This window comes from Eublepharis macularius, chromosome 12 (genome assembly GCF_028583425.1).
Source record: "Eublepharis macularius isolate TG4126 chromosome 12, MPM_Emac_v1.0, whole genome shotgun sequence".
Classification (NCBI taxonomy): Eukaryota; Metazoa; Chordata; class Lepidosauria; order Squamata; family Eublepharidae; genus Eublepharis; species Eublepharis macularius.
This window is the reverse complement of record NC_072801.1, coordinates 61,981,638-62,007,179: the sequence shown is the minus strand read 5'-3', so window position 1 is coordinate 62,007,179 and position 25,542 is coordinate 61,981,638. Positions and strand designations below refer to the sequence as shown.

Genomic DNA, 25,542 nt, shown 5'->3' with positions numbered 1-25,542 from the left:
TAGACGAGACAAATTACACGAGGTCATGCGAGTGTCTAGAATCATGTCTGTTCCTACCTGCCCATGTCCATTTTGCTCTGATGAACACGTGTCTTGTAGCCCTAGTCCATGCACGTGTCGGGTAACTGGTGTAGTCGCGGTTGCAAGTGTCTATAGTCATAATCAGCTAATTGCCATTGCAGAGTGTCGATTTTGAGCGGCTTCTGCTTCCCTCTCCCCTTTTTGCCCTTAGATCCGTCTTACGCTCAAACTGTTTTGCTTTTAATCTCACGAGTTTTAAATTCTCCTGTTTTCTGGTTGATGCTGCCCCCTCCCTACTCCTTCTCCTCTTCAGGCAGCATCTTCGGTCGGGATAAGGAGGAGGTGGGAAGAAAGATCGTAGCAACACAATTAAGCCTCTGAGCAAAACTTCAGAAATGTGTCTGATACATGCACCAGAAAAAGGACGGGGAGGAGGTCACCATAAGCCTCCAGGTCTCCCTTTTCTACCTGAAACAAACCTCTGGAGACCTGCTCACTGGTCAGGGAAATCAGGCATGCTTAAATCATATTATGCTGTGCTGAAAGAATGAATACTCTGTAGCAGGATCATCCAAATTCTGTGTCAAAAACGCAAAAGTCTGCAGCCTGCATAATTTGCCAAATCTAGGACTCTTGCTTACTTGATATGACTTCAGGTAGACCAACTGGAGAAAGGCAGGGAATAAGTGAAGTAAAATAATAACACTAATAATAATAAGAGCAGCAAGCCTTCCCAGTTTTCTCATTTATTTTTCTTAGATTCTAATTGAATGGGATGCAAGGAGCTGTGTGACCAGATCTTCCCACTGTTTCTTTTAAACAGAAGTAGTTGCTGGACTCAGATTGGGGCCAAGCAGGGACAGAGGTGAGCTTTAATTTTTCCATCTACACACTGTTTTGCCACCAGCCCCACTGTAGTTAGACTTGGAAGGGGGGGGGAAGTCACACACCAATTTTGTCCCCCTTTTTTTTTCTTGCTAGGGCTAATTAACAGAATGAGGAAGGGGACTGGTTTTGATTGGTGAAACTGTCAGGGGAGAAAGTGTCAAATTATCCCCCCACCCCTGCTCATCAGTTGTTCCTGTGTTTAAAATGCTGGGAAGATCAGAACAGATCCGTCCCTTATTCTTCCTGTTCTCAGGGTTTGGGGGACTGAAGGGAAGGTCGGGGTTTGTTAAAGGGAAAGAGGGAGGTGAGGTAGGAGGATTTTTTAAAAAAGCCTGTATGAAGAAAAGAACCCTGCAAAGAAACATCAGATAAAGAAACAATTTCCCAAAATGCATCCATGCAGAGAAACCACACCAGGGCAAGGTTTGAGCGGGATAAAAAAAGCCTTTATTTCTTATGAACTCCCTAAAATAGTATTGAAAAACCCAACCCCTCCCCCCCATCCGGATGCCTGGGTCCCTGCCCCACCCAAACCCTGCCCCATTCTGGTGTTGGGGCGCTGCCCCATGGTCCACCTCCCCCCTCCCAGCGAAACCCCTCCCACTCCAAGAAAGTCCACCCCACCCACCTACCCCGCTCCCTAAAACAGTATTTCTAAAGTTATTACTAAATTGCCCCCAAATAGGAAAAGGGACCAAGAGACACAAGGAAAGAGAGAGTGAAAGCAGAGTTGGGGTGTGAGAGAGACGGAGATTGTGGGTTGGTTTGTGACGGTGGGACTACAGATGAGGGAGACTGCATGTGGGCCTGTCTCTGCACTTTTGGTTGTATCTCTGTTCACAGGTCTATTTGAGGTTTGGGGCATGTGCCTCGTGTGTGTGCATATTACATCGTGTTATCCCATGGATGCAATAATTCCTGTCGTTTCGCATGTATCTCTGCGTCTGTGGCTGTCTGTGCATTTTATGAACTATTAAGCAGGTTGCCTACCGAAGGAAATGTCTCAATAAACCTGTTAACTTGGTTATGATGTCACAACACCCTTTGCTGGTTACAGACTCAGGGCTGTTTCACACGTGACATAACGTCTCATGCATTCATAAGTGACAGTGTACACCTTTCGTATCTCCAGGTAGGAGAAACATTGAGTCAGATGCAAGACTACTGTTTGGGGAGTTGTCCATTGATGCAATTTGCCTATGGGTGTGACTGTGGTTCTGAGATTGTCTCTCTGTGTGTAACAGCAATCCTGTCTTCTCGTGTCTGTGATGGAGGTTGGTGTGCTTGTGACATTTTGTGTTGAATTCTGGAAATGTTTTGCTGGGCGTGCTCCGTTAAGATACGCAGTTGTGTGTGATGGTGGGTTCTGTCTGTGAAGATTCATTTCTTTACCTGCTGGCACAATTGTTGGTGTGTGCTTGTATGCCTTTGTGCTTGACTGTGGTTGCGAGCGGGAGGGGGAATATTTTCTTGCAGTTCACCCTTGGCAGTGTGTGCACCCGTCTGGGAGCAACAGTGAGTTTCTGGAGGAGTGCGCTTTGGCACCTGGGACTGTGCCATTCTTCCTGCCAGTGTATTGGAGAACTTTTAGAGTTGGAAGGGACTTTGTAGACCCTCAGATCCAACCCCAGCCCTGAGACAGGACATCCTGTACAGCTAAAACAACCCTAGCAGATGGAAGAAGACTTGACCCGTGGGTAGTTTGTTCCATGTCTGAACAGACAGGAGCGTGCCTTGTCCAGCTAGTTCAGTCTATCCTGATAAGAGTCCCTCATTAGGGCTCTTTTTTCCTGAACTTTGCATGCAAGAAAGGTGCTCCTGCTGGAGGGGGCTTCACTTCCACCACCGCTTTGCTCACCATTTCAGCCCAGGCAGGACCATTGCTCCCTTCTCCCTGTACAGTCAAGCAGCACCGATCCAAATGGCTATTACGCCTAGGCATTTCCCTGTACTTTAAACTCATTGTTTGGAGGTCCTTCCCCTCCACTGAACAGCCCTTTTCTTTCTTCTCTCTCTTTTTTTCAGTATTTGAAAACTGTCAACATGTCTTTCCCCTGCCTCATCCCACCCCCTTCACCTGATTTTCCTAGGCAAAACAGACCCAGTTCCTTCAGTGTTTCCACATACGCCTTTCAGACCTTTGATCATCCTTGCAGCTTTCCTCCAAGCCCCCCCCCCCTCCACTTTGTCAACATCTGACTGGAGCTGAACTGCTCATATCTGAAATGAGTGTACCTTATTTGGCTGTGGAAGAATGGGGGTGGGAGGGGCAGCGCACAGCTTACTGGGTCAGACTCCAGGTCGGTTTAGTCCCGTGTTAAGGACAGGCCTGTGTGTCCTTGTGGCTAAATGGGAATCCTGCACCAAGTTAGCCCATATTTTTGCACCGAGAAAAGCTTAACTATGAGTTGCAGTTATGCTGATGAAAGGAGTTAGCAGCTTTTTTGGCTTATATTGCATTATTGGTTCTGCCAGTCAGAGGCAAGAACAAAAAGCTACATGGGGGCATTAAAGCTCAGTGGGCCCCCCAGCACCTGGAAATCTAACCAAGAGACTCACATTAGCTTGAGAGAGTTCTCGAGACATTGCCAACTTGCTTTGAACCCTGTCTTTCAGCTAAAAGGACTAGAAATTTGAATGCACAATTTGCAGGATGCAAAAATCTATGCCTAATTCTCACTTTTGCACATGGGTGGAATTGGGCAATACACATGAAACCGGTCACCTCTCTGTGAGTGATGAGTGGCAAGCGCTTTAGGACTGGGGCAGGTCCACTAAGGTTCTTTGCTTGGCACAGCCTCTTTGTTTTCCACACCGTACCCGTGGAGGGAAGATCAGGAGTTTAAGTCAAGGGCAAATTCAGAATGGCAGCAGCATGATGGTTTATTTATTTAGGAAATGTCTATTCTGCTGCTCCAGAGAACCTGCTCAATTGAGTGTGAACATGCGAATCATGCCAAATTCCTGTAAAGTGGGGGGTGGGGAGCGGTTTGGGAGGCTGATTTGGAAGTACAGCCTGGGAGTCAGGAAGGGGAAGCGGAACATTGTTCCCTCAACCCCCCCCCCCCGACACTGCTTCTCCCTCAGCCATTTTGGTTTCAGAAAGGATTACTTCTTGGAGGCCGCTGGGAGAAAACTGCCCCCCCTTTTCAATTTACAGGGATGCCAAGCTACAAGTGACGCCTTACACAGGTTGGACACTTGTCAGCTTCCTTCAAGTTTTAATGGGAAATGTAGGCGTCCTGGTCTTGCAGCTTGGCTCTCCATTACAGTTGCAAGACCAGGATGTCTACATTTCCCATCAAAACTTGAGGGAAGCTGACAAGTGTCCAACCTGTGTAAGGCATCACTTGTAGCTTGGCTCTTAGTGTTACATGTGGGTTTGCCACCATCACCATTTAGTTTTCTCCCAAGACTTGAGTTAAGCTGTCTGTGGGCTTTATGGGATGCATTCTCACATTATGAAAAATGCCAGCATCGCAGGCGCAAACGGAATACGCAGTTCACTGCTACCTCTTGGGTTCTAGCTCTGAGCGTTTCCCTGGTTGTAAATTACCTACTTGCCATTTATATATTGCTACTTCTCAGAAGGTTGTCTAATTCTTCTTTAAAGAAAAAAACAAAGATCACTGGTGATAACCACACCCTGTGACAGTGAATTGCACAGATCAGTCATGAGCTCAGTGAAAAAACAACTCTTTGACTTGAAACCTGTTAGTATGTAAGTTTGGACAAGAAGACTATTAAGAGAGTGTCTCCCATGGCAATGTACCAAATTCCGAGCCTGAGCAACGTTTGTACACGCTGTAAGACTTGAGGGTTTGGGCTGGTTTTGATGCAAGTTTCCCACTCCCCTGGGGTCTCCTGCGAAGGATGAACTTGCACATTTCCTCCATGAGAAGAAGATGTGCAAGGTGTACCTGCATTGTGAGCTCACCAACATCCCCACAACGTGGGAGGTATGTGATTCTCAATTCACACAGGAAGCGTGGAGAGAAGATGTACAAGTCATCCACACTGCCTCTGTTCCCACTTCAGAAGCAGTGCAAAGCAGTTTGGAGAGACCAGCTTTAAGACAGCGTACGGTAATCTCAGTTATGATCATATACAGCATTTTATATATTTAATGAGGCTTTTGTTTTAGTGGCTTTATTTTGTTTGGGTTGAAATGTGGGTGCCCCCTTGATCTAGCCATCGTTTTTTGCGCTGGCAGAACTACAGTGTGCTGATGAGTATATGGCGTAGAATTTCCAACAAGGCGTCCTTTCATACTTGCCATTGGATTATGTGGTTTTCGCCTGGTTTGATGCATATGTGCGAGAGTTTGTGTTTTAGAGACCACAGTGTGTGTTCGTTTGTTCTCCTGTTTTGGTCGTTATGGGGAGGCATGACTGCAAGATTAAAGCGGAGGAAAAGGAGAAAGAAGAAATATGGGCGAGAAGGAGTAAAGAAAAGAAAGAAGGGACAAGTGGAGCATGTGCAGGGAAAAGATCACAGTTTTCTGTTGAACAAAGTCACAGTTTTGTCTCCTAACAGCCCCTCCCACCCAGAAGTCCAAACAGTTGTATGGTTGTTTCCCCCTCCCCTCCACTGCCAGAGCACGACCCATGGCACTTTCCCTCTGCTGTCACGCTGCACGGGGGACACGAGAGTTCTGGTTTTTCGTTGCAGGAGCCCTCCCTTCTTCAGAGAGTAACAGCCCTGCTGGTGCAGCAGCAAATTACCACTGGCCACAGGAACCCACCCCATCAGTGTGCCACAGGGTGGCAGGAAAGCCCTTTTTCTGGATTATAAAAGGTCTGTCGTGGAGAGGCAGGAGGGAACGGCTCCCTTCTACCCTCCTGCTGTAAATCGGCTGGTGGAAGGGACGGGGCATTTTGTCACAGGGAGCTACTCTGGTGGCACTTGGGGTAGCAGTAGCACGGTGTTGCCCCTCTCTGAAAGGTCCTCTCCACTCCCCCTTCGGTTCGGCTATATGGGATTAGTTGTGATTCCAGTCGCCACTGTAGGTTTAACAGGCGGTACCTCTTTTGGTTTAATACTTGCCCTTTGCTGTGGCACGGAGGTGTGGCACTATCCCATATCTTCCCGGCGGCCTCTGTGGCTTGCCCTTTGCCTTGGTGGGTTCATATGCGGCACTGTTCTGCTTCCCCCTCTCCGTGGTCATCTTCAGGGTACTACTTTTGTACCCCAGTTCGGGCCACAGCGCCATCTCCACCATCTCCGTTCCCACTCTGTGGGCTGAACTACAGTCCAGTCTTTTCTCTGCTTTCCCACCTGAAGCATCTTTCCCCCACCCCCACCCCAGTCCCACCCCACCTGTTGCTGGTCATACCTCCGACTCCAGGCTGGAGAAATGGGCAGACCCGCGCCGAGCAAAAAGCTCCCCACTCCGGCTCACCCGGCGCGGCAGCCAATCAGGTGAAAAGCCACCTGGGTGCCGATGGGAGGTCCCACAGCGCATCATGTGGCAGGAGCTGAGGTCCTCCAGGCTGCGGGAGGTGGGATGAAGGACTCCACCAGCTGGCCCCAGGTCACAGGAATGGTGATGGCAGCGTCGGTGGAAGCCGTGACGATGCCGAGGAGCCAGGCAGCCATACAGGCTGCAGTGGCGGTGCTCCCAGTCCAGCCGGCGTTCCAGACGCTCTTCAGAACAGCTCAAGTAACGCAAGGCCTCCTTACGACATGGTGGGGTGGGTGGCGGGAGCATTTCCAAGCTCAGGCAGTGCTGGCAGGGGCCATGGCATCCGTGGCATTTTGCCAACTTATCAGCTGACCAATAGTGCAGGGGCTTGTGGGTGGCAAACAGCTGCCTCTCCCTTGATGGGTACGTGCAGAAATAATCTGGCGACTGGTACCAGCAGCTATGGCCATCGCTGTCCCTCTCACAGATGTCGGAATCGGAGTCAGAAAAGTCCACATAATGACTTTGGCTGCGCAAACTAGCACCTACGGCGAGCGGATGGGAATGGCTGCGGCAAATGTGAGCTCGGGAGCTCCTTTCGCGGGTTGCCGATGCTGGGCATTTGGCATCCGGCTCAGCTCGTGGCAGAGGTGTCTCTTCAGCATGCCGGTAACGGGGAACAGGTGGTGAGCGTTCATCTTCGTAGGACAGTCGGGTATAGCCATACCGACCCCGCTCTTTACTGAAAGGCCGGCTGCTGCCCCGTTCCAGTTCACAAGGACTCTTGGCTGGGTAACTGCTTGATGGGCCATCATACTTCTTCACCTCTGGGGCCCGGCCAGCTGATTTCCCAGCTTGGAAACTTTCATACAAACCCCGAAGTGATTTGCGTTGCCAGCCAGATGCTACTGGGGGCATGTCAGGAGTATCCTTCTCACGTACAATGGCAAAGTAAGAGGGAGGGTTTTCCAGGCCCCGGGTGGGTGGTGGGGGTGAGAGCTGACAGGGGGCCATTTTTTTGCCACCAACGTGGTCGGAGAGCCCTTCGGGTTCAATGGGCCCATAGAAACGGTGAAAACCATCCGAGAAAGGGCTCTTGAGACTGTGGCGGGGAGGTTTGGTTGTAGGGAGCTCAGCTGGCGTTGGAGGGTACAAGTCCTTGTAACAATTAGGGCTGCGGGCATGGCGCCACCGTTCCACGATACGGCGTTCTCGAGGCAGGAAGCTGGAACAGGGAAGTGGCGGACCAGGGGGGCTGGGCAATGCTGGGGCTGCACCTCGCGATGGCCCGTAGCTATGGTTAAGAATAGGCAGCTGCTGCTGGTCTTGGACTTTGGGGTCTTCACTACTGCAACAGCTGTACATGCCCTAGAGTGAATGAAAGAAAGAGGGATGAGAAGGCGGGGTGGAACTACAAGAAGAAGTCTGGTTGGTGTAAAACCCACAAAGGAAGTGTGGTGGGGCAGCTATGCACAGTGGCAGCACAGGGCTGGCTCATTTGGGGGTGGGAGGAAGAGTGATCTGAATTGCACGTTGCTTGTGAAATGCTTTGGGGTGATGCTGCCATTATCTCCAGGGAAAGGTGTTACAGGCATAATGTCCCTCTCTCCAGGTTCTTCATATAGCATCCTCAAGCACTGCTGAGTGGGTTAATGGAATTGTTTTCATTTTCTACAGTGAGACAACTTAGCAACTTCACTAGGGAAGCCTGTCTGCCGCCTATGCCACTCTTAACCACACACCTATCTTCCACTCCCCAGACTTTACTCCTCTGCCTAGTTTTTACACACACCATTCACCTGATGCACCTGGGTAGCCTGATCTTGTCAGATCTCAGAAGTCAAGCAGGGAAGACCGTGGTTAGTACTCGGATGGGGCATCAAGGTTGCTACGCAGAGGCAGGCAATAGCAAACCACGTCTGTTTGTCTCTTGCCTTGAAAACCCCACGAGGAGTTACCATAAGGGGTTACTTTACGCACACCCTGGCTGCTACACACCTTCCCATCTTGAGCAGATAACAAAGTGGATTAACCCCAGTGGGTCAATATCCACACTACAGGAACAGCTACAGGAACAGTGGACTAACCCCAGTGGGTTAATATCCACATTACAGGAACAGCTAAGTCTTGAATATTTACACTCTGATATACCCAAGTTTGAGAAATACCATCCTAAAGAACTCTTGTATAAGATACTTGTTGGGATTCCATAAGGACAGGACCTCTTCCCCTCACCCCCAGCCCCATATCTGCCTCACCCTGGGTTCTGTGCCAGATCAGTTCCCATCATACACAATCTTCTGCTATTGACACAGTGTTCCTCCCTCCCACCCTGCGTTGTTGAACTTGTCCTTCATTGTAGGTCATTGATTTTAGAGAAATGTCACTGTGGCACTGAATGGAGGGAAAGGAGGGGACAGTGAAAGAAGGAGGCAAGGAGAAATACAAATGGACAACTGACAAAGCAAAGGACAAAAAAAAAATCCAGATGAGAGAAGGGAAACAGGCAGAAAAATCAGAGGGCAGAGTGGAATTTTTGCCACCTGACTGAGGCTTTTTTTTTAAAAAAAATCTTGATTTACTTCAGTGCTAAGCAGCGGGCAGTTTTTACTCTGCATTGAATATGATCAACATATGCAAATCAGAACTATACAGAACACAATTTATGCCATGGCTCACGAGAATCTATCTTAAATGCCAGGGGGGATAGCCCATTAACATATCACAACTGCACTACAAATTTAATCTGTCTGAAATCTCCTTTAACCACCGTGATCCTGATCTCTAAGAGCTGCATTCCGAGAGCGTTGGCAATGCTCTGCTAAGGTTCCAAAGCCCCACCACAGAACTACAACTCCCAGGTCTCCTTGTTTGGGAGCCATAAGCATGGCGGAAAGGCTTGTAACTAGTTTAAATCTGTAGTGCAGATCTCATATTCCCTGATCACAAAGGCCCCACAGTTCATTCCTACATATTTGCTGTTGGGGAACTGGACTTGCAAGTCAAAGACTGGGGCAGCATATAGATGTTCATTAAAATAGGGCTTATTGCACATTTTTTTCTCCACAGAGAGAGCTCTGCTGTATTTGACTGTGTTAAATTGAACACATTCCATCTGGCATGTTCTTCCTTCATTTTTTCAAAGCATAGCATGTACATCCATTCAGTTGAACAGTCGTTCATTATTTTTTTTTTAATGGACCCACACATTAATTTTTTTCAACGCTGAAAATCACTTCTGGGAGGTGGGTTTGTGACTATAAAGGTGCCAGCCAATCAGTGCTGTGCACCGCTGTCTTATGCTGCAGTGACAAGAGCCACTTTTCCACAAGCTCAGAGCCAAGCTACAAGTGGCGCCTGACGACACTTGTCAGCTTCCCTCAAGTTTTGATGGGAAATGTAGGCATCCTGGTCTTGCAGCTGTAATGGAAAGCCAAGCTGTAAAACCAGGATGCCTACATTTCCCATCAGAACTTCAGGTAAGCTGACAAGTGTCCAACCTGTGTAAGGCGTCACTTGTAGATTGGCTCTTAGTCATAGGCCATTTCCACACGCCCTTAAAGAGATGGCACAGTACTGGAACGCTGGTGACCTCTCCATTTGCAGGCCATTTGGCTTCTCTTTTTTTTTGTCGCTTTTTCTGGGACAGTGGAAAGTGTGTTCTCAAAAAGATGCCGAAAAAACAGAAGCCAGACAGCCCGCAACTGTTGTGCCAACGGAGATGTCTGGATTCATGACGAAAAGCTGCCAGCATTCGGTGAGTGGGCTGTCCCTTTAAGGGCGTGCAGAAATGACCTTAGAGAGAAGGAGGTTCGTGAGTACAGCACACAGAGAATGTGATTCAACAACAACCGCACTGCTCAACTGATGGTATACCCATATACACTCACAGGTTAACAGCGGAGGATGTAAATCCTGTAGGCAGAGGTGTACATATTGTATACCATGAATGTACATATTGTACACCATGAAGAAAATTAAGTTTCTTTGTCAAGGTCACCAACACAACCCATGAAAATTGATCAGCTGTGTATATCGTTAAGCCTATTTTGCATCATTCACGTACAGGGGCAAAGAACTCTGCAGGTACAGGTTGTTGGTGGTAAGGAAACAAAAACATGACAGTTGAGGGAAACTGCGTACGGAGGTAAAGGTGAGCATATAGGTAGAAGTAGAGCTGGGCTCACCCTGCTGAAGGCAAGGAGGAAGTCCAGCCGCCCCGTATGTCTCATGCAGTGCCGCAGCTTCCAGTAGATGAGGTGTTCCCAGGCAAAGACCAGCAGGCTAAGCCCCATGGCCACGAGGAGCATGTAGAAGACCCCGGCCATGTTGTCTATGTCTAGCTTGCTGCTCATCACCTCAATTTTGTCGTTGTGGCAGATCCCTGACAGCCAGAGGCGCTCCAGCAGCTCGATCTCATCTGAAACAGAGGAGGGGATGGGGAGGGGGTGGGGAGGAAAGGGAACCTAGGAGACGTGCCTCTCTCCAGCCCTCTTCCAGTAGGACACCCACCAACCCACCCTGCTTGGGCATCAATCCCCTTCTCCCTGAAAGTGTGGGTGCCTTCTTGCTCAGAGCTAGGGAGTGACGACTGAGGTTTCAAGGGCCACAGAGGCTGTGGTCACCTAGCAATAAGGCAGAACCTGGGTGGGTGGGGGTTGGAAGGGAGGAAGAGAGATGGCCATTCCAGCCCTTTCCCAGCCTGACTCACAGGATATGGGCTGAAAGGGCAAAATAGTTACCCCATCACAACATTTAACTATCCATGCATACCTATGAATCCTAATGGTCTTCAAAAGCCAGAGTTGGTAGTTTTCCCATATTAATTAAAGCAGAATAGACAACTCTTGTTCTTGCAGTATAAAAAGCAGCCCAGGTATAAAGAGGATCAGTTACAGATGGGTAAGTTATTAGACAATGGCTTCTCATTCCCTCCCTGAATAAGCTGGGGGTCACTTGCAACAGTATGTTTGCATACTTTCTCAACCAAACCAGAGATTCTCCAAAGCTCATACTAAGCACACAGTGTAAATGTATGCGTGTGTACACACACACACTCCATCACTCCTTAATATGTATTTATTTAACACAGCTGTACAACGATGTGCTGAAGAAAGAGTGGACGCAATATTACTAGCAACAAAGCCCATTGTGGGGAAAAAATACAACAGGCTCTAGAAAGGGGAAGGTGCGCAGGCTGGCATTCCATCCTCCTCCATCACAGATCACGGCTGGATGAAGGCAGGGGAGCGGGCATGGTCACCTCCTCTACACCTGATCCCAGCCGAGTGAAGGGGGCAGGCATTGCTGCCTGCTCCGCGCCTGCTCCCGGCTGGGTGAAGAGGGGACGGGCACTGCCTCTTACTCTGCGCCTGATTCCGGCTGGGTGAACTGTGTGTGTGTGTGTGGGGGGGGGGCATTGCTGCCTGCTCCATGCCTGATTCCGGCAGGTTGAACAAGGAGCGGGCATTGCTTCCTGCTCTGCTCCTGATCCCGGCCAAGTGAAGGGGCAGGCCTTGCTGCCTGCTCTGCACCAGATTCCGGCTGGGTGAAGGGGGGGCATTGTCACCTGCTCCTTGCCTGATCCTGGCGGGGTGAAGGGGGGGCATTGCCTCCAGCTCTGCAGCTGATCCCAGCTGGGTGAAGGGGGGGCGGACATTGGCACCTGCTCCGCTCTTGATACCTGCTGGGTGAATGCGGGGGGTGGGCGTTGCCACCTGGATGAAGGGAAGCAGGCACTGCCACCTGTTTTGCTCCTGGTCCAAGCTGAGTGAAGAGGGGATGGGCATTTTTACCTACTCCACTTCTGATTCCAACTGGGTGATGGCGGGGAGTGGACATTGCCACTTACTACACTCCTGATCCCAGCTGGGTGAAGGTTGAAGACAGGTATTGCCCCCTGTTCCGTGCCTGATCTCAGCTGGATAAAGGGTAGGTGGGCATTGCCACCTGCTCCACTCCTGAGCCCAGCTGGATGAATGCAGTGGATGGGCATTGCCACATGCTCCCCTCCTGATCCCAGCTGGGTGTTGGGCAGGTGGGCATTGCCACCTGTTCTGCTCCTGATCCCAGCTAAGTGAAGGCAGGGGTGGGCATTGCCACCTGCTTTGTTCCTTATCCGAGCTGGGTGAAGACGGGGGATGGGCATTGCCACCTACTTTTCTCCTGATCCCAGTTGGGTGAAGGCAGAGGGCAAGCATTGCCACCTGCTACGCTGCTTATCCCAGCTAGCTGAAGGTAGGGGGCAGGCATTGCCACCCACTCCGTGCCTGATTTCAGCCTGGGCTTCCTACCTTGGCACACCATCTGGAGGTCTGGCTGCCTCATCTGGGCTTCCCTCCACAGTAGCGCCCTCTGGAGGCGCACCAGGGTATGAAGTGAGTTGTCTTTAATACGCTTAGCCTTTTATATAATAGGATACATCCCCCAGTAGTAATAACATTGCTAACTTTCTGTGAGCTGTAATTTGGAAGAAGGTTTCCACATGGATTGTATATACATATATGTATTGACTGTGCATGCTTTATTTTTATGCACAAATTTGAGGAATCAAGGACTACACAATAAAAAGCCAACACACTTTCTAATACGTGTTATGGTGAATATCTGAAATTTGGTCACATATGGATGTTGAAAATTAAAGATCATTTGTAAGAATTCCCAAACTCAGTGAATGTGGGCTGTCTCTGGAAATGTGTATATCTGAAAAATGTGGCAATAGAAGGTAGAAGGTAGTGGCAACGGGAAGTGTAGTTTTGAAAGTCCGAGCCATCGGAGTTTGCTCCGGAGGGGATGGATTCTCCCACAGCCCTGTGCCGCCTCTGGCGTGCTTGATTGTCTCCCCTTCCAGAGCTTTTATCCTGCTGCCCTCGCTGCTTAAAACTTTGAATTAACTGAGCCTCAGCAGGTCAAAGGCTCTGGAAGGGGAGATACCAGAGGTGGCAAAGGGCTGTGAGAGAATCTGTCCCCTCCGGATTAATATCCACTGGCTCTGTCTTTCAGAACTATGCTTCTCGGCTAATGTTGGGTCTCCTGACACGTGAAAAACACATCAAAAGTATTGTGTAAAGGGATTCTGAGATCCATATGTAAATACATTTTGGACGTTTGCTGTACCACTCCCATACTCTACAAAGTAACTGCCTCTCCCACCCACAGTCTTACATGTCATGATCTTAATGAGGTTTATTTTACAGGGGAAGTAAAGAATGCCTTGGAGTTTGGAAGGCTTCACTTCTGAATCTTGTGAATACAATACTGAATGCTGGAGACAACCATTTTTTTTAAGGAGCACTTTTCCTTCAATGCACTTTTACATTCAACTGACAAATGTGGGGAAAGAGTCCTGGACATGGGCTGCCCATCTCTCCAATCCACTGGCATGCCCTGCGGAGGGAAGGAAAGCCCTGTGTCCCGTTCCCCCTGGGCATCCCCAGTCAGTCAGGACTATAAAGAGAAGCGAGACTGTTGGCTAAGAGCAATTAGAGTCTCAGACTGAGCCCATTAGCCGCGGCAGAGACAGAATCCAGGTTCCTCTGCTCAGATCAAACACGCCAGAAACCGTGTCTGTTCATTATCCCTGAAGCTAGAAATAGAAAGCTAGATGTCTGTCTCCTATTCCCATTGCTCCAAGTCTAGCCTGCTGGAGCTTGCTTCTCTCCCAGGAGGTACAGGAGGCTTTGCTCCCAATCATCCTTGCTAGGGTGCACACACATTTTTATTCTGGATTAATTCATTCAGAATCGAATGTCATGTTCTGGCTACATACGCACATCTATCAATGTGCAGGTGGTCGCTGTGGCTGGAAGGGAGGCAGAGGTTTGGAGTGCTGGGGAAGAAGAACGCAAGGCTCATTTTCAAGCCCTAGTGATGGGATAAGGTGGGACAAGTCATACTTCCGGGGCCCTGGAGCAAACTTTTAAATGTGGCTTTGAATCCCTTTACACATGAACATGTGATACCTGCAAAGGGGAAAAACACAGTTTTTGTTATGAATGTGGCTATCTGGATTAGCATGAACTTGCTTATTGCTGATTTTAACTGACAAACTGATGAGTGATTAGGGACCTGACAAAATGTTTTTAATAATCCTTAATGACAATGAATCTGTTTCCTTGGAAATGTGGCATCGATGAGAGTTTGGGGAAGAACAGAGATGGCAAAAAGATATTTGGCAGTTTTGAACTGAAACACAGAGAGGAGAAGGTGGGGAGGAGGAGGCTGAAGGGGAAACACCCAAAGGTTCAGGGGCTCTTTTCTCCATTTCTGCTGCTCCACATGGAAGTATTATGGGCATGTGCCAGCAGAAATGGGAAAACTTTCCCACATCGCACTGTTCTTGAATGGGGAAAAAAGCTTGGGAGAAAGGCAGGAGCTCTTCCTCCCTCGGCAACAGCTTTCCGAGTCCATTTATATTCTCGTTTTTTAATAGAAGCCAGGGCTTTTTTTCAGGTGGAACGGAATTCTGGAACCTCTTGAAAATGGTCACATGGCCGGTGGCCCCGCCCCCTGATCTCCAGACAGAGGGGAGTTTAGATTGCCCTCCGCAATGCTGCATCTCAACTCCCCTCTGTCTGGAGATCAGGGGGCGGGGCCACCAGCCATGTGACCATTTTCTCCAAGGGCAACCCACTGAGTTCCACCACCTCTTTTCCCAGAAAAAAAGCCCTGATAGAAGCCAATCCCCAATCTGATGTGTGTCTGTGCAGAAGACAGGTTGGCTTTGAGGAGAACTTGTGGAGAACTTGTAAAAGAAGTAACGTGGAGAGAGGCGGTTGGGATCTGTGGCAACTTGGCTTAGCAGATTTTCTGCCCGCTACAAGAGTGCCTCTTGCTTCTGCTATACTCTGTGTGTATATTTGTAAAGTTAAATGGGTATTACAAAGACACAATACCCCTCTCATTTTCTTACCTCCAAAGGAAACTAAACCATACAGTGCCAACTCTGGACTACTTGCTGCTTGGGAAGTGGGGAGCATGTAACGCTAACATTTAACTAGTTCAATTTTAAACACAAACAAGGCTGTTATGGTGTGTTAAAGGGACACTAATTCCTGTTAAGTAAAATTCAAAATCTTGATGGTCACCTTGTGGATCATAACCCACTTTCTGGCAAACAGAAAGGAATGTTCCATTTTGTCTAAAGCTTGGTTTTAATCAAGGGAGGCTCCTCTGAACCAATCAAAGCAGACAGTCAAAAGCACTTGGCTGGGTTTCTGGGCCTAGAGTTTGGAGAGGTAAAAAAAATGACTGGGAGTGGGTCTGAGTATAAGAAGCTGGCTGTTAGGGTAGAAATACATGTTACTAAATACCTAGGGATGCTCAAGTGAACCTCATTTCACATGTCCCCCCTCCAACTTTCCATGCACTCACTCGCACAGTCACACTTCAGTTTGCTCCACGTGAACACACTCACGCATTCAATATCAGTTCCTCCTCAACTGCTAAAAGTATCCCAGTTTCCTCCACCTCCCACCTCCAATCATTGAAATGCAGATCTTGACCGTTTCTCACAACTTAAAGAAACGCAAATTGGCAAGTCAAAGGAACCTACAGTACTTGTTCTCGCAGCGAAAACAAAGCTGAATTGGTGCTCTACCCTCCGGACTCACTCGCAGATGCAATCACACAAAGGAAGCTCTTATGAAAACAGCACGCACATGCGCTAAGCAAGAACAGCTTGCACATGAACTGAGGACCACACACAAAATCCTGCACTTGAGCAACCCCAAGTAATCCACAATGTGTATTTCCGCTCTCAGATGTGCCTTATTTGGAATTGTTGCTTATTCGTGGTACGTAGATGGGAGTAAATGGTTCGGGATTGCTTTCCAGGATCTCAGACCCAGGGCTGGCGCACCCATTGAGGCCAGGTAGGCGGTGGCCTCAGGCGCGGGGTGCCGGAGGGAACGCCGGAGGAGGCGCGGGGAGCGGGAGCGCGCGCCACAGAGCTGCAGCCTCCTATCCCTCCCGCCGCCGCTGCCAGCACATGCCCCTGGCTGGGCGCAGTCGCTGCGGTCAGGCATCTGCGGCAGCGCCGGCAACCGAGTGGGAGAGCTCAGAGGCCACCCGCGCACCGTCACAGCCGTCTGCCGCAGCAATCAGGCTGGCGGCGGCGCGCCCGCACCCGTGATGACGTCACACATGACGTCATCACGCAGGCTGGTGCACACGTGGGGGGGGAGGTGCCCGGGCGGCCAGCCGCGAGTGCTGAAAACCCTTGCGCCACCCCTGCTCAGACCCCTGCTGGTCCAGTGTTCTCTGTGTTTTTTCTTGTTAACGTTTATCTGTTGTGAGCAGAGAGGCACGTCTACTAAAGAAACTGGTACCACGTGCGCCGGATTTTGGAGAGAATATACATCATTCCCCTCCCACCCCCCACCCCCCATTCCTCATAGCCCCATTCCTCATGCACAGGACCCAGGAATCCTGGCTTCCAGCTCACCTTCCCGCTACTCCCCCCAGAACAGGGCATGTGGATAGGCTTTACCGTCACTCAGAAACTGGAGCAGGGCCAAGTCAATGGGCCGTTTCCACTTGGATCCCTTCTGCAACGCAATGCCGTAGCCAGTGGTGGCAAAGACTTTCCCACTTCCTATGGTGACAAGTTTACATCCCTCTTCCTTGCGAGCCATGTAGTTTAGGACGGCTGCATCATAAATGAAGGCATCCAGCTTCCTGCAGACGGACAGAGAAGGCAGGCAGAGGCAGATGAATGGGAATTAAGGTGCAAGCAGGCGGCCGATTAAAGATCTTTTCATATTTGATTGGGGGGGGGGGCTTTTAGTGGATTTAGACCTGTCTACTTATTCATAACTAGTGAAGGAGTGTTTTGAGAATCTTGATGGAGGGGGACAGTTTCCTTTGCGTGAGTGTAACAAGCAGATGCTACCACTTGTTGTTTGAAGAAGAGGCCATCTTTAGTGGCTTTTATATTTCCATTGCAGTAGGATGATGGAACCCCAAAAATGACATTAAAATAAAAAGGGTAAAGACTAGGATCCCCCGTTGTTTGAGTCTGATGGGGAATTTCTCACCCTCAGTTTCCTACTCTCGAGAAACTGAGGAGCAGGAGAAAAAAACGCCTTCATAGCAATTTTCTAGGCATTTTCCCTAATCTCTACAGTCATTACCATGAAGATTATGGGAAATTTCTACAGCGTCACCCAGAAGTGGCATTGCATCCTCTCCAAACTCTATCCATCCCAGGCACTGCCCCCCCAAATCTACCAACATTTGCCTAGATAGCATTGGGAATCCTATTCAAGATTCATGAGTATTGGAGAACAGTCAAGTTTTTAAAACGTATGAACAATGATCTCAACAGCACAATATCATTTTTGGTTCCATATGATTAAATGCCAAGATTTGAGACTAGAAGCACCTTAAAGACCAACAAGATTTTCAGGGTACAAGCTTTCAAGAGTCAAAGCTTCCTTCATCAGATACTTGACAAAGTATCTGACAAAGGGAGCTTTGACTGTCAAAAGCTTACACCCTGAAAATCTTGTTGGTCTTTAGAGTGCTATGGGACTTCAATCTTTAGAGTGCTATAGGACTTCAATCTTTGGCTACCCATCTGGAATTATTGTTAGATAGCAACATACGGATGTTTCAACAGGAAAAACAATGGTGAGCTTTGGTTAACAAACTGGAAAGAAAATCCAGTTTAAGTTACTTCTTTGTCATCAAAACTATTGTGGGGCGGGGGAAGGGAGCTGGCCAGTCTGTGCAGACTCGTCCAGCAGTGTGTCCTTCGTGAGTGCTGAGCCTTTGCTTGTTCCAGGGCTGCCAGGTTCCCTTGGGGGTCAAACCATGGGAAAGGAGGTGGCAGATGTGTGTGTGTGGGGGGGCAATGGGTACCCCATATGCACAAACTCTCCTGTGCCCACCCATTGTGCTGGAAAAGGACATCATTTCCAACACAATGCAGAAAGGATAGGTTGTATTGGGGGGCAGTCTCTAAAAATTGGCCCCCCAAACTAAGTTTGGGGCTGATTTTTAGAAAGTTGGCCCCGTTGCAACCTGTCGCTTCTGTGTTGTGCCAGAAATGACATCATTTTCCAGTATGACGGGTGAGCATGCGCATACATTGCACAGATGCTTCAGGCTGTCCTCTGGCCTTTCAAGGTGCTTCATCTCCTTGCCAGCCAGGTGAACAGGGGACCAGGGGCGGGGCAAAGGCTGGGGGCAGAGTATCTCCTGCTGTGGTGGGGGATCTGGCATGCTTGGCTTGTTCTCAAACTCACTAACTAGAACAGAGGCTCTTAAAGAGAGAGCAAGCAAAATACAGGAAGAAAAACACAGGCTCTCTAAGTATGCAATTAAAGCCACTCTTATCTCAATTCAATATAAATAATAAACGAAAGTATTCAATAACAATGTGTGATAAATAAATTGATTACATCATATCCATTGTTGATTACATCACATCCATTATACATTGTCATTCATCTGGACTGAACATATACAGACCACAACACATGAACTCAAATAAACTGTTTGGCTCAGACTGATTAATGACAGGTTATATATGCTTCAATTTTCGTCTGCTTTCAATTAGCAACTGTGTGGAAGTTTGTTCTCAAAATCAGCAGTTAAGCCGGCTATAGGGATTTTAATTAGTGGATTAATCTGCCAGTTTTAACAACTGAAAGTTTCTAGCCATAGTTTACGTGGCATAGGAGATACATTGGATAGATCTGTACAGAAAGAAAGCCTCTAAAGAAAGAAAGCCTCTACTGCCTGTCACTGTTTTGTTCCCTCTTTATCATGGATTTTCCCCTCCTTTATTTTTTCCTAATTGTGTACACATTTGACATATTCGACCAATCTCCAGCTACAGCTCAGTTCTATGCATTTCCCCCCCCCCCCTTTGGTGTTTCCTTGTTCAGCCTTTTTTGCTGGCCGAACCACTACACATTTAGACACGCCTGTGTTAATTAGGTCTTTTTCGGCAGGAGGCCTCTGCTACAGCAGGTTCACTCTGTTGTTGTAATCACTCTGATTACAATTAATTGTTTTGAGCTCATTCCAAAGGAGAAAGGTGGCACAGAAATGTATTAAATAAAGAAAATCTCCTCATTGAGTACAAGCGTGGCATACTGCTAGTTCCAGGTTTAATTCCTGGCATATCCAGTTAGAAGATGGCAGCTGTGGCGAAAAACCCCTCTGCCTGAGATACTGGAAATCTGCCGCCAGCGTAAAGACAATCCTGAGCTAGACTGACCGAGCAGCGGTCTCGGTCGTGTTATTTAAAAACAAGCGAAAACCTAAGTTCCCCTCAAACAATTCAAAGAGCGCCCCTACTGGTAACAGGCCTTACAGACAGTGAACGTGCAAAGCTCCACACAGGCACAACAAGCAAAAGGACTCCAAAAGCCAAGAGGGCTGAAGGCACACAGGCCGACACTCTGCTATAGTTGGAAGGCCCCACAGATATGGCACCTATGCCAGTCCAAAGGAAAGGTAAGGCCAGGGCTTTTTTCCCGGGGGAAAAGGTGGTGGAACTCAGAGGGTTGCTCTACGCGCCACTCCGCAATCTAAACTTCCCTCTGTCTGGAGATCAGGGGGCGGGGCCAACAGCCATGTGACCATTTTCAAGAGGTTCTGGAACTCCGTTCCACTGCGTTCCCGCTGAAAAAAAGCCCTGGGTAAGGCCACAACACGGACGTCAAGACAGCAATCACAAAATGGCCAGATAAAAATGTGAAAGAGGACAGATCAGGTTCCCTGACGGTTTTTACAGTTTGCAAAGGTTTGAATTAAAGTAACATCAGCATTTAAATGAGGACATTGACAAACTAAAGCACGTCCACAGGAGGCATGGCAAGATGATGGGGATCTGGAAACCGAGCCCTCTGTGGAAGGGCTGAGAATCTGGGCGTGCTTTGCTTGGAGAAAACTTAAGGGAAGACTTGAGTCACAGTCTTCAGATATCTGAAGGGCTATGGAACAGGCATCACGCAAATCTCGCGTGAGAAACCGCGATCTTCCACGTTTTTTGCGTGATGTTCCGGGTCGTTCAGAGGGAAGGTAAGCAGTGTGGAAACAGCCTTGCTCTTGCTTGATCCATGAGGCAGTGACAGACCCAGGGCTTTTTTTCAGCAGGAACATGGTGGAACGGAGTTCCGGCACCTCTTGAAAATGGTCACATGGCCGGTGGCCAAGGATGATTTAAACTTTAGAAAACTCCCCCCTTGTTCCAGCTGACCCAAAGTGATGTCATTGTGCGGTCCTGAGTTCCACCACCTCTTTTCCCAGAAAAAAAGCCCTGGATAGACCTAACGGATATCACAAGGAAGGATATTTTAGCAAAATATTTAGAGAAACTTTCTAATAGTAAGAGCTATTCAACAGTGGAACAGACTGCCGTAGGAAATGTTGGGTTCTCCATTACTGGAGGTCTTTAAGGAAAGGCTGGACTGGGCATCTGTCGGAGCAGGAGCAGGGTTGCGAACTGCCAGGTGGGGCCTGGAGTTCTCCTAGAATTATAGCTGATCTCCAGTCTACAGAGATCAGTTCCCCTGGAGAAAATGGCAGCTTCAGTGGGTAGACTCTGTGGCATCACATCCCTGCTGAGCTCCCACCCTTCTCCAAATTTTGCCCTCCCCAGGCTCGCCCCCCCAAACTAGATTACCTCCAAAGTACCTTCCAACTCGATGGGGCATTCCGCATGAAGGTACAAAATGGTGTCCTGCTGTGAAAGCAGCAGCAAGAGGAGCAGAGGTGGCTGGGAATGGGCCCCCCACACCACTTGCCGCTCTCCTCACCTCTGCTCTTTCCCCTTGTGATGCTTCACCTCAGCAGAGAAGCAACTAGGAGATGACAATCTAACCTCCCCCCCCTCCAAACACACACCAGCCAACCCCCTTCTTCCTTCACAGATAAGCTGTGGCTAAAGAGACACTGGCTCAGCTGTGAATTAAATAAAGCCCGTTAAAGGAGGGGGGGCAAGTTCCACCTATCCCCCTCCCAAAGACCAGCTGCCTCACCATCTACTCTTGGAGCAAAGGAGGTTTTTCTTTCGCTGTGCCTTAAAGAGAAAGTCTTGGGAGCCCCATAGCTGAGTCGTGTTCACAAGGAGCACAACAGCGTGTAAAGATTCCACCCCCCAAAAAAGTGGGGGCTGTCACACCTATGACTTCCCTCTCAGAGGCCAGGATAGATCAAGATGGGTTGCCGTGTTAGTCTGTCTGTGGCAGTAGAAAAGAGCAAGAGTCCAGTAGCACCTATAAGACTAACAAAATTTGTGGTAGGGCTTTCGTGAGTCACAGCTCATGTCTTCAGATTAGCTTGAACATTAAGATCAGATCAGAATGAAGTGAGATGTGACTCATAAAAGCTCATACCCTACCACAAATTTTGTTTGCTGACTTTTCACGTTTTGGTCATCTGAAAGAAGTCTGTAAAATAACCAGCTAGTGGGTAACCTACCCACTTTAGGGCACATACTCAAAAAGTCACCCAACCAGGATTAGTCTCCAGTTTGAACCAACCTGACTGCAAGTACTTAGGAGTGTGGTTGAGAAGTAGCTTCCTTCTCACTGCTTTAATGTATATTTTTGTATAGGGTAGGGATCCCAACCCTTATACATTAATTTGTTAAAGAACTGGGGGTGGCAGAGGCTCTTGAACTAGGTTAATTATTTAGCAGCGTACATGGGGTAATCTTGCATCCACAAGATTAAATGGAAAGTCATATTTCATAACTCAGACAGTTTTAAAGTTGGTAACAGGCCTGGCTGCAGTTCCAAAAGCATCAGGAATTCCACCCCCACCAAAGACTTCTCAAACAGGCCATTATAATGCACTCCCATATCAATTACAATTAAAATCACAAATGCACACAAATATACAACCCACAAATTCACATGCAAAAAACCCCCACATAACAAGTCTAGTTAACAGCATGACTGTGCAGCTTAATCTTGCATTTATGCCTCACTGTGGACTTCTTATTTGGGTTGCTTGTGAAATGAGGCCACGGGAGTCCCTAGGAGCACTGTTGTGGGGAACAGTGGGGGCGCATTCTTGCCAGCATGCAAAGCTACCAAGGCAAGACAAGCTCTGGCTCTCTTGGGCTGCGCAGCAAAGGAGTGCACTAAAGAATCTTTCAACAAAATGGTTATAAGGTCACAAAATAGTGTGGGCATGGAAGCTTGGGGGGTTAGCGATGTCACAAGCAACATCCCATAATATGAGACAGTGCAGCATAGTGTCGGAGTAAGAGACCCAAGTTCAAATCCCTGCTGTGCCAGGGAAGCTTGCTGAGTGACCTTGGGCCAGTCATTCACACACACAGCTGTACCTACCCCACAGGGTTGTTGTGAGGATAAAATGGAGACAAAGGAGGACAACATAAGCTGTTTTGGGTCCCCAGAGGGGAGAATGATTGGTTATCAATAAACAATAACACATGAGACTCATGCAATCACATTCCATGCAGCAATTACAATGGCATCTAATGCACCCTTTGGGGGAGGAAGAATTGACGACAGAAGCGCAGCCTTGCGCAAGGATGCAAAGAATGTACTCTATAAAGGAGAAACAGTCGCACGTTCATTGTGTAAAAAAAGAATGTGCAGAAAGGTCCTTGGGGTGCATGTTTGCCCATCACAGAGCATACTTGCATAAGAACCAACACTTAAGGGCTGAAGAACACAAAAAGAGCCCTCCCTGCCAACACATGCTGCTCTATCTCTGTTTCCCCACCTACCCCGTCTTCAGGTTATGGAGTGCATCCTCCACGCTGCGCTGGTTGTACTTCCCCATATATTCGTGCATCTCCCCATAGTTGTTCCGAATGTTCTTCTCGGTACTCCCGTTGGGAACAGTGCCAAATCTCAGAGGTGGGTAGTGGTTCTGGGGTCTCTGAAACTGTGAAGGGAAGCAAAGTGAAATTGGGAGGATAAAGAATATTTAAACCCATACCTTCCCTTGCCCTTTCCCACTCAACTCTCTGAAATGAAAGCTGGTTCAGGATGGGTGGAGAGAGAGGCTTTTTAATTCTGGGGAGCTGATTTTTATCTGGTGCTTTGAAATGGCCAATTGGCTGAGCAATAAACTTGAAACTTGACTAGTAGTGATTACGGCAGAGATAATTTCCCAAACGTGATTTCTACACAAATGGAAGTATCCTAAATGTGTGCGGGAGAGATATATGGCAGAATATTGGCTGAATGGATAAGGACCAAAGAGATGCAGTACATCGGTGGTAGATAAATAACAAACCAAGGTAGTGGGGATTTGGGGATGAAGTGAGCAGAAAGAAGGCTAAAAAGATTTATGGGGGCAGGATGGTTTTCTACACACTGTCCAGGGTGAAATTGTGGATGTTGGGTAAAGTTAAACTTCTCTTAGGATGACTCCGTGGTTGAGTTTTGCTGATATTCAGAATGGCTAAGGACATATTGTGAATGTGACCAAGCCCCAGTGTTGTTTAAGCGAATGTGGGAGCAGGGAATTGTGGAAGCAGCTAAAGCAAACATGCTTGTGAATGCCACAAACCGGGGAAGGGAGATTTGCAGTAGAAAAAATGATGGGCAGAGGAGGATTAAGTCTTCACTCTAATTCCCCTTTACGAAGCTGCTCTTCGTTTTCAAAATTGATACTGCAGGGCTGTTCAGTTACATATACCTGTGTATAATGTATAGTACTGAGGCACTGAATATTCCAGTTGAGAGTTTGTAAGGAACTCCCTCCCTATGCAGATATCACTGGTTGGATGGTAATTCCTGCTTGATCGGTTGCCTCTTAGGTTCACATTGAGACAAGCAAACAGACAGACTATGTTTGGAGATGGATCAGAGGACTAAGAAGGGATGAACGAGGGGGCAGATGTATGAAGACCAAGTTTCCTCTCTAGAGTCCAACCGAGAGGGAAATATCTGGGCAAAGAAGGGATTTCTAGAAAAAGGAAGGCGCAAACTGGGTGAGCCATCAAGTACTAAGAGAGGAAAATAGCCTCAGGAGGGGCGGGGGGGATGAGATACATCGATAGTGCAATCCTGTGCAAAGTTAATGCCATTTAAGTCCATAGGCTTAGAGTGCAATTTAAGTCCATAGGCTTAGCACGGGATTGCACTGTTAGGCCAATGGGGAACCTGGAACAGAGGAAGCAGCACTGGGAGATTAACCTAGAAGGCCATGTGAGATGAAACCCTGGTAGGGTGACTCTGCATGCATACGTAGATAACATTTGTTTCGCTTTCGGCTCTCTGCTGTCTTGCTACTAAACTTTGCATGTTTCCTGTATATACACATACAGCCTCTTCATAGGGTGGGATTTGTTTTATTTCGTAAGATTAAGGAGGGTTTCACATGAACATTTAAAGCACGCCTCCACCCGAGTCAACTAGAAGGGGAAGAAATATTAGGGAGCGGGAGGCTGCCTAATTTTTTTTAATCCTTGCAATGGATGTATGATGCCCGGCACTAGCTGGACAGCAGAAGATATAGCCTCTTAAGCAAACAAAAATCCTCTACCAAGTAAAATTCTCAGTAAATTTAAACAAAGTAGAGTTTATAACAGGGCACTGAATATGACTGAGAATAGGGAAATTGCATCTCTTTAGAAATTATGTCTCACCCCAGAGTCAAGTGCTGACTAGAATACTGGTGCAGCCCTGTTCCGCATGACAATGACAAAAGAAACGTAGATGCTGTATAGGGGGAGAATTGCACTTCCCGAAGTGCAATTACTGCGATCAGAGTGCTTGAGAAATATATTATCTGCGAATTCTAATGCTCCTTTAAGAGGACACTTGCAGACTAGATGCACCTAACAGGCACCAAATGCTGTTTTCATGCTTGAGAAACCTGACCAAGTGGAAAGGCCCATGGAGGCAGAGAGGTCGGGAGGTGGTTTTCAAAAGGTAATGAGATAGATGAGCCAAACTACACATTACACGTTCCTCTGGATCCTCCCCGGGCCCAAGCAATAGAACAGGCATTGCAAGTTCTTTGCTGGGAATTTAATCCCAAGCACAAGCAAGTAGGGTTTGGATCAGGACAATAGGACACAGGGGAGGTGATGGACTTCAATCTTCCTCCCTGCACCATTTCCCCAAGCTGAAACAAGTTGCTCTTTGCCTTGTTGGCAACATAACATGCATTGATGTGTTATACCTTGGTTTCCTCCAGAGAGGCAAATATTACCTGTGGGCTGCTTCAAGTCGTAAAAATGGCATAGGGAGGGTATAAGCTCCCTCTCCTCACAAGCCATGGTC

General features: G+C 48.1%; 1 protein-coding gene across 1 annotated transcript in view; it reads right to left on the bottom strand.

Moving 5' to 3' along the window:
• Positions 1–6,238: 6,238 nt before the first annotated feature.
• GRIN2D (glutamate ionotropic receptor NMDA type subunit 2D) overlaps positions 6,239–25,542 on the bottom strand; it is a 34,625-nt gene continuing 15,321 nt past the window's right edge. Inside the window, exons 9-12 of the mRNA XM_054993479.1 lie at positions 23,031–23,191; positions 16,803–16,990; positions 10,501–10,733; positions 6,239–7,681 (exon numbers count right to left, since the gene is read on the bottom strand). Of these exons, the coding sequence (XP_054849454.1) occupies positions 6,239–7,681; positions 10,501–10,733; positions 16,803–16,990; positions 23,031–23,191 (2,025 nt within the window). The remainder of the gene's footprint in view (positions 7,682–10,500; positions 10,734–16,802; positions 16,991–23,030; positions 23,192–25,542) is intronic.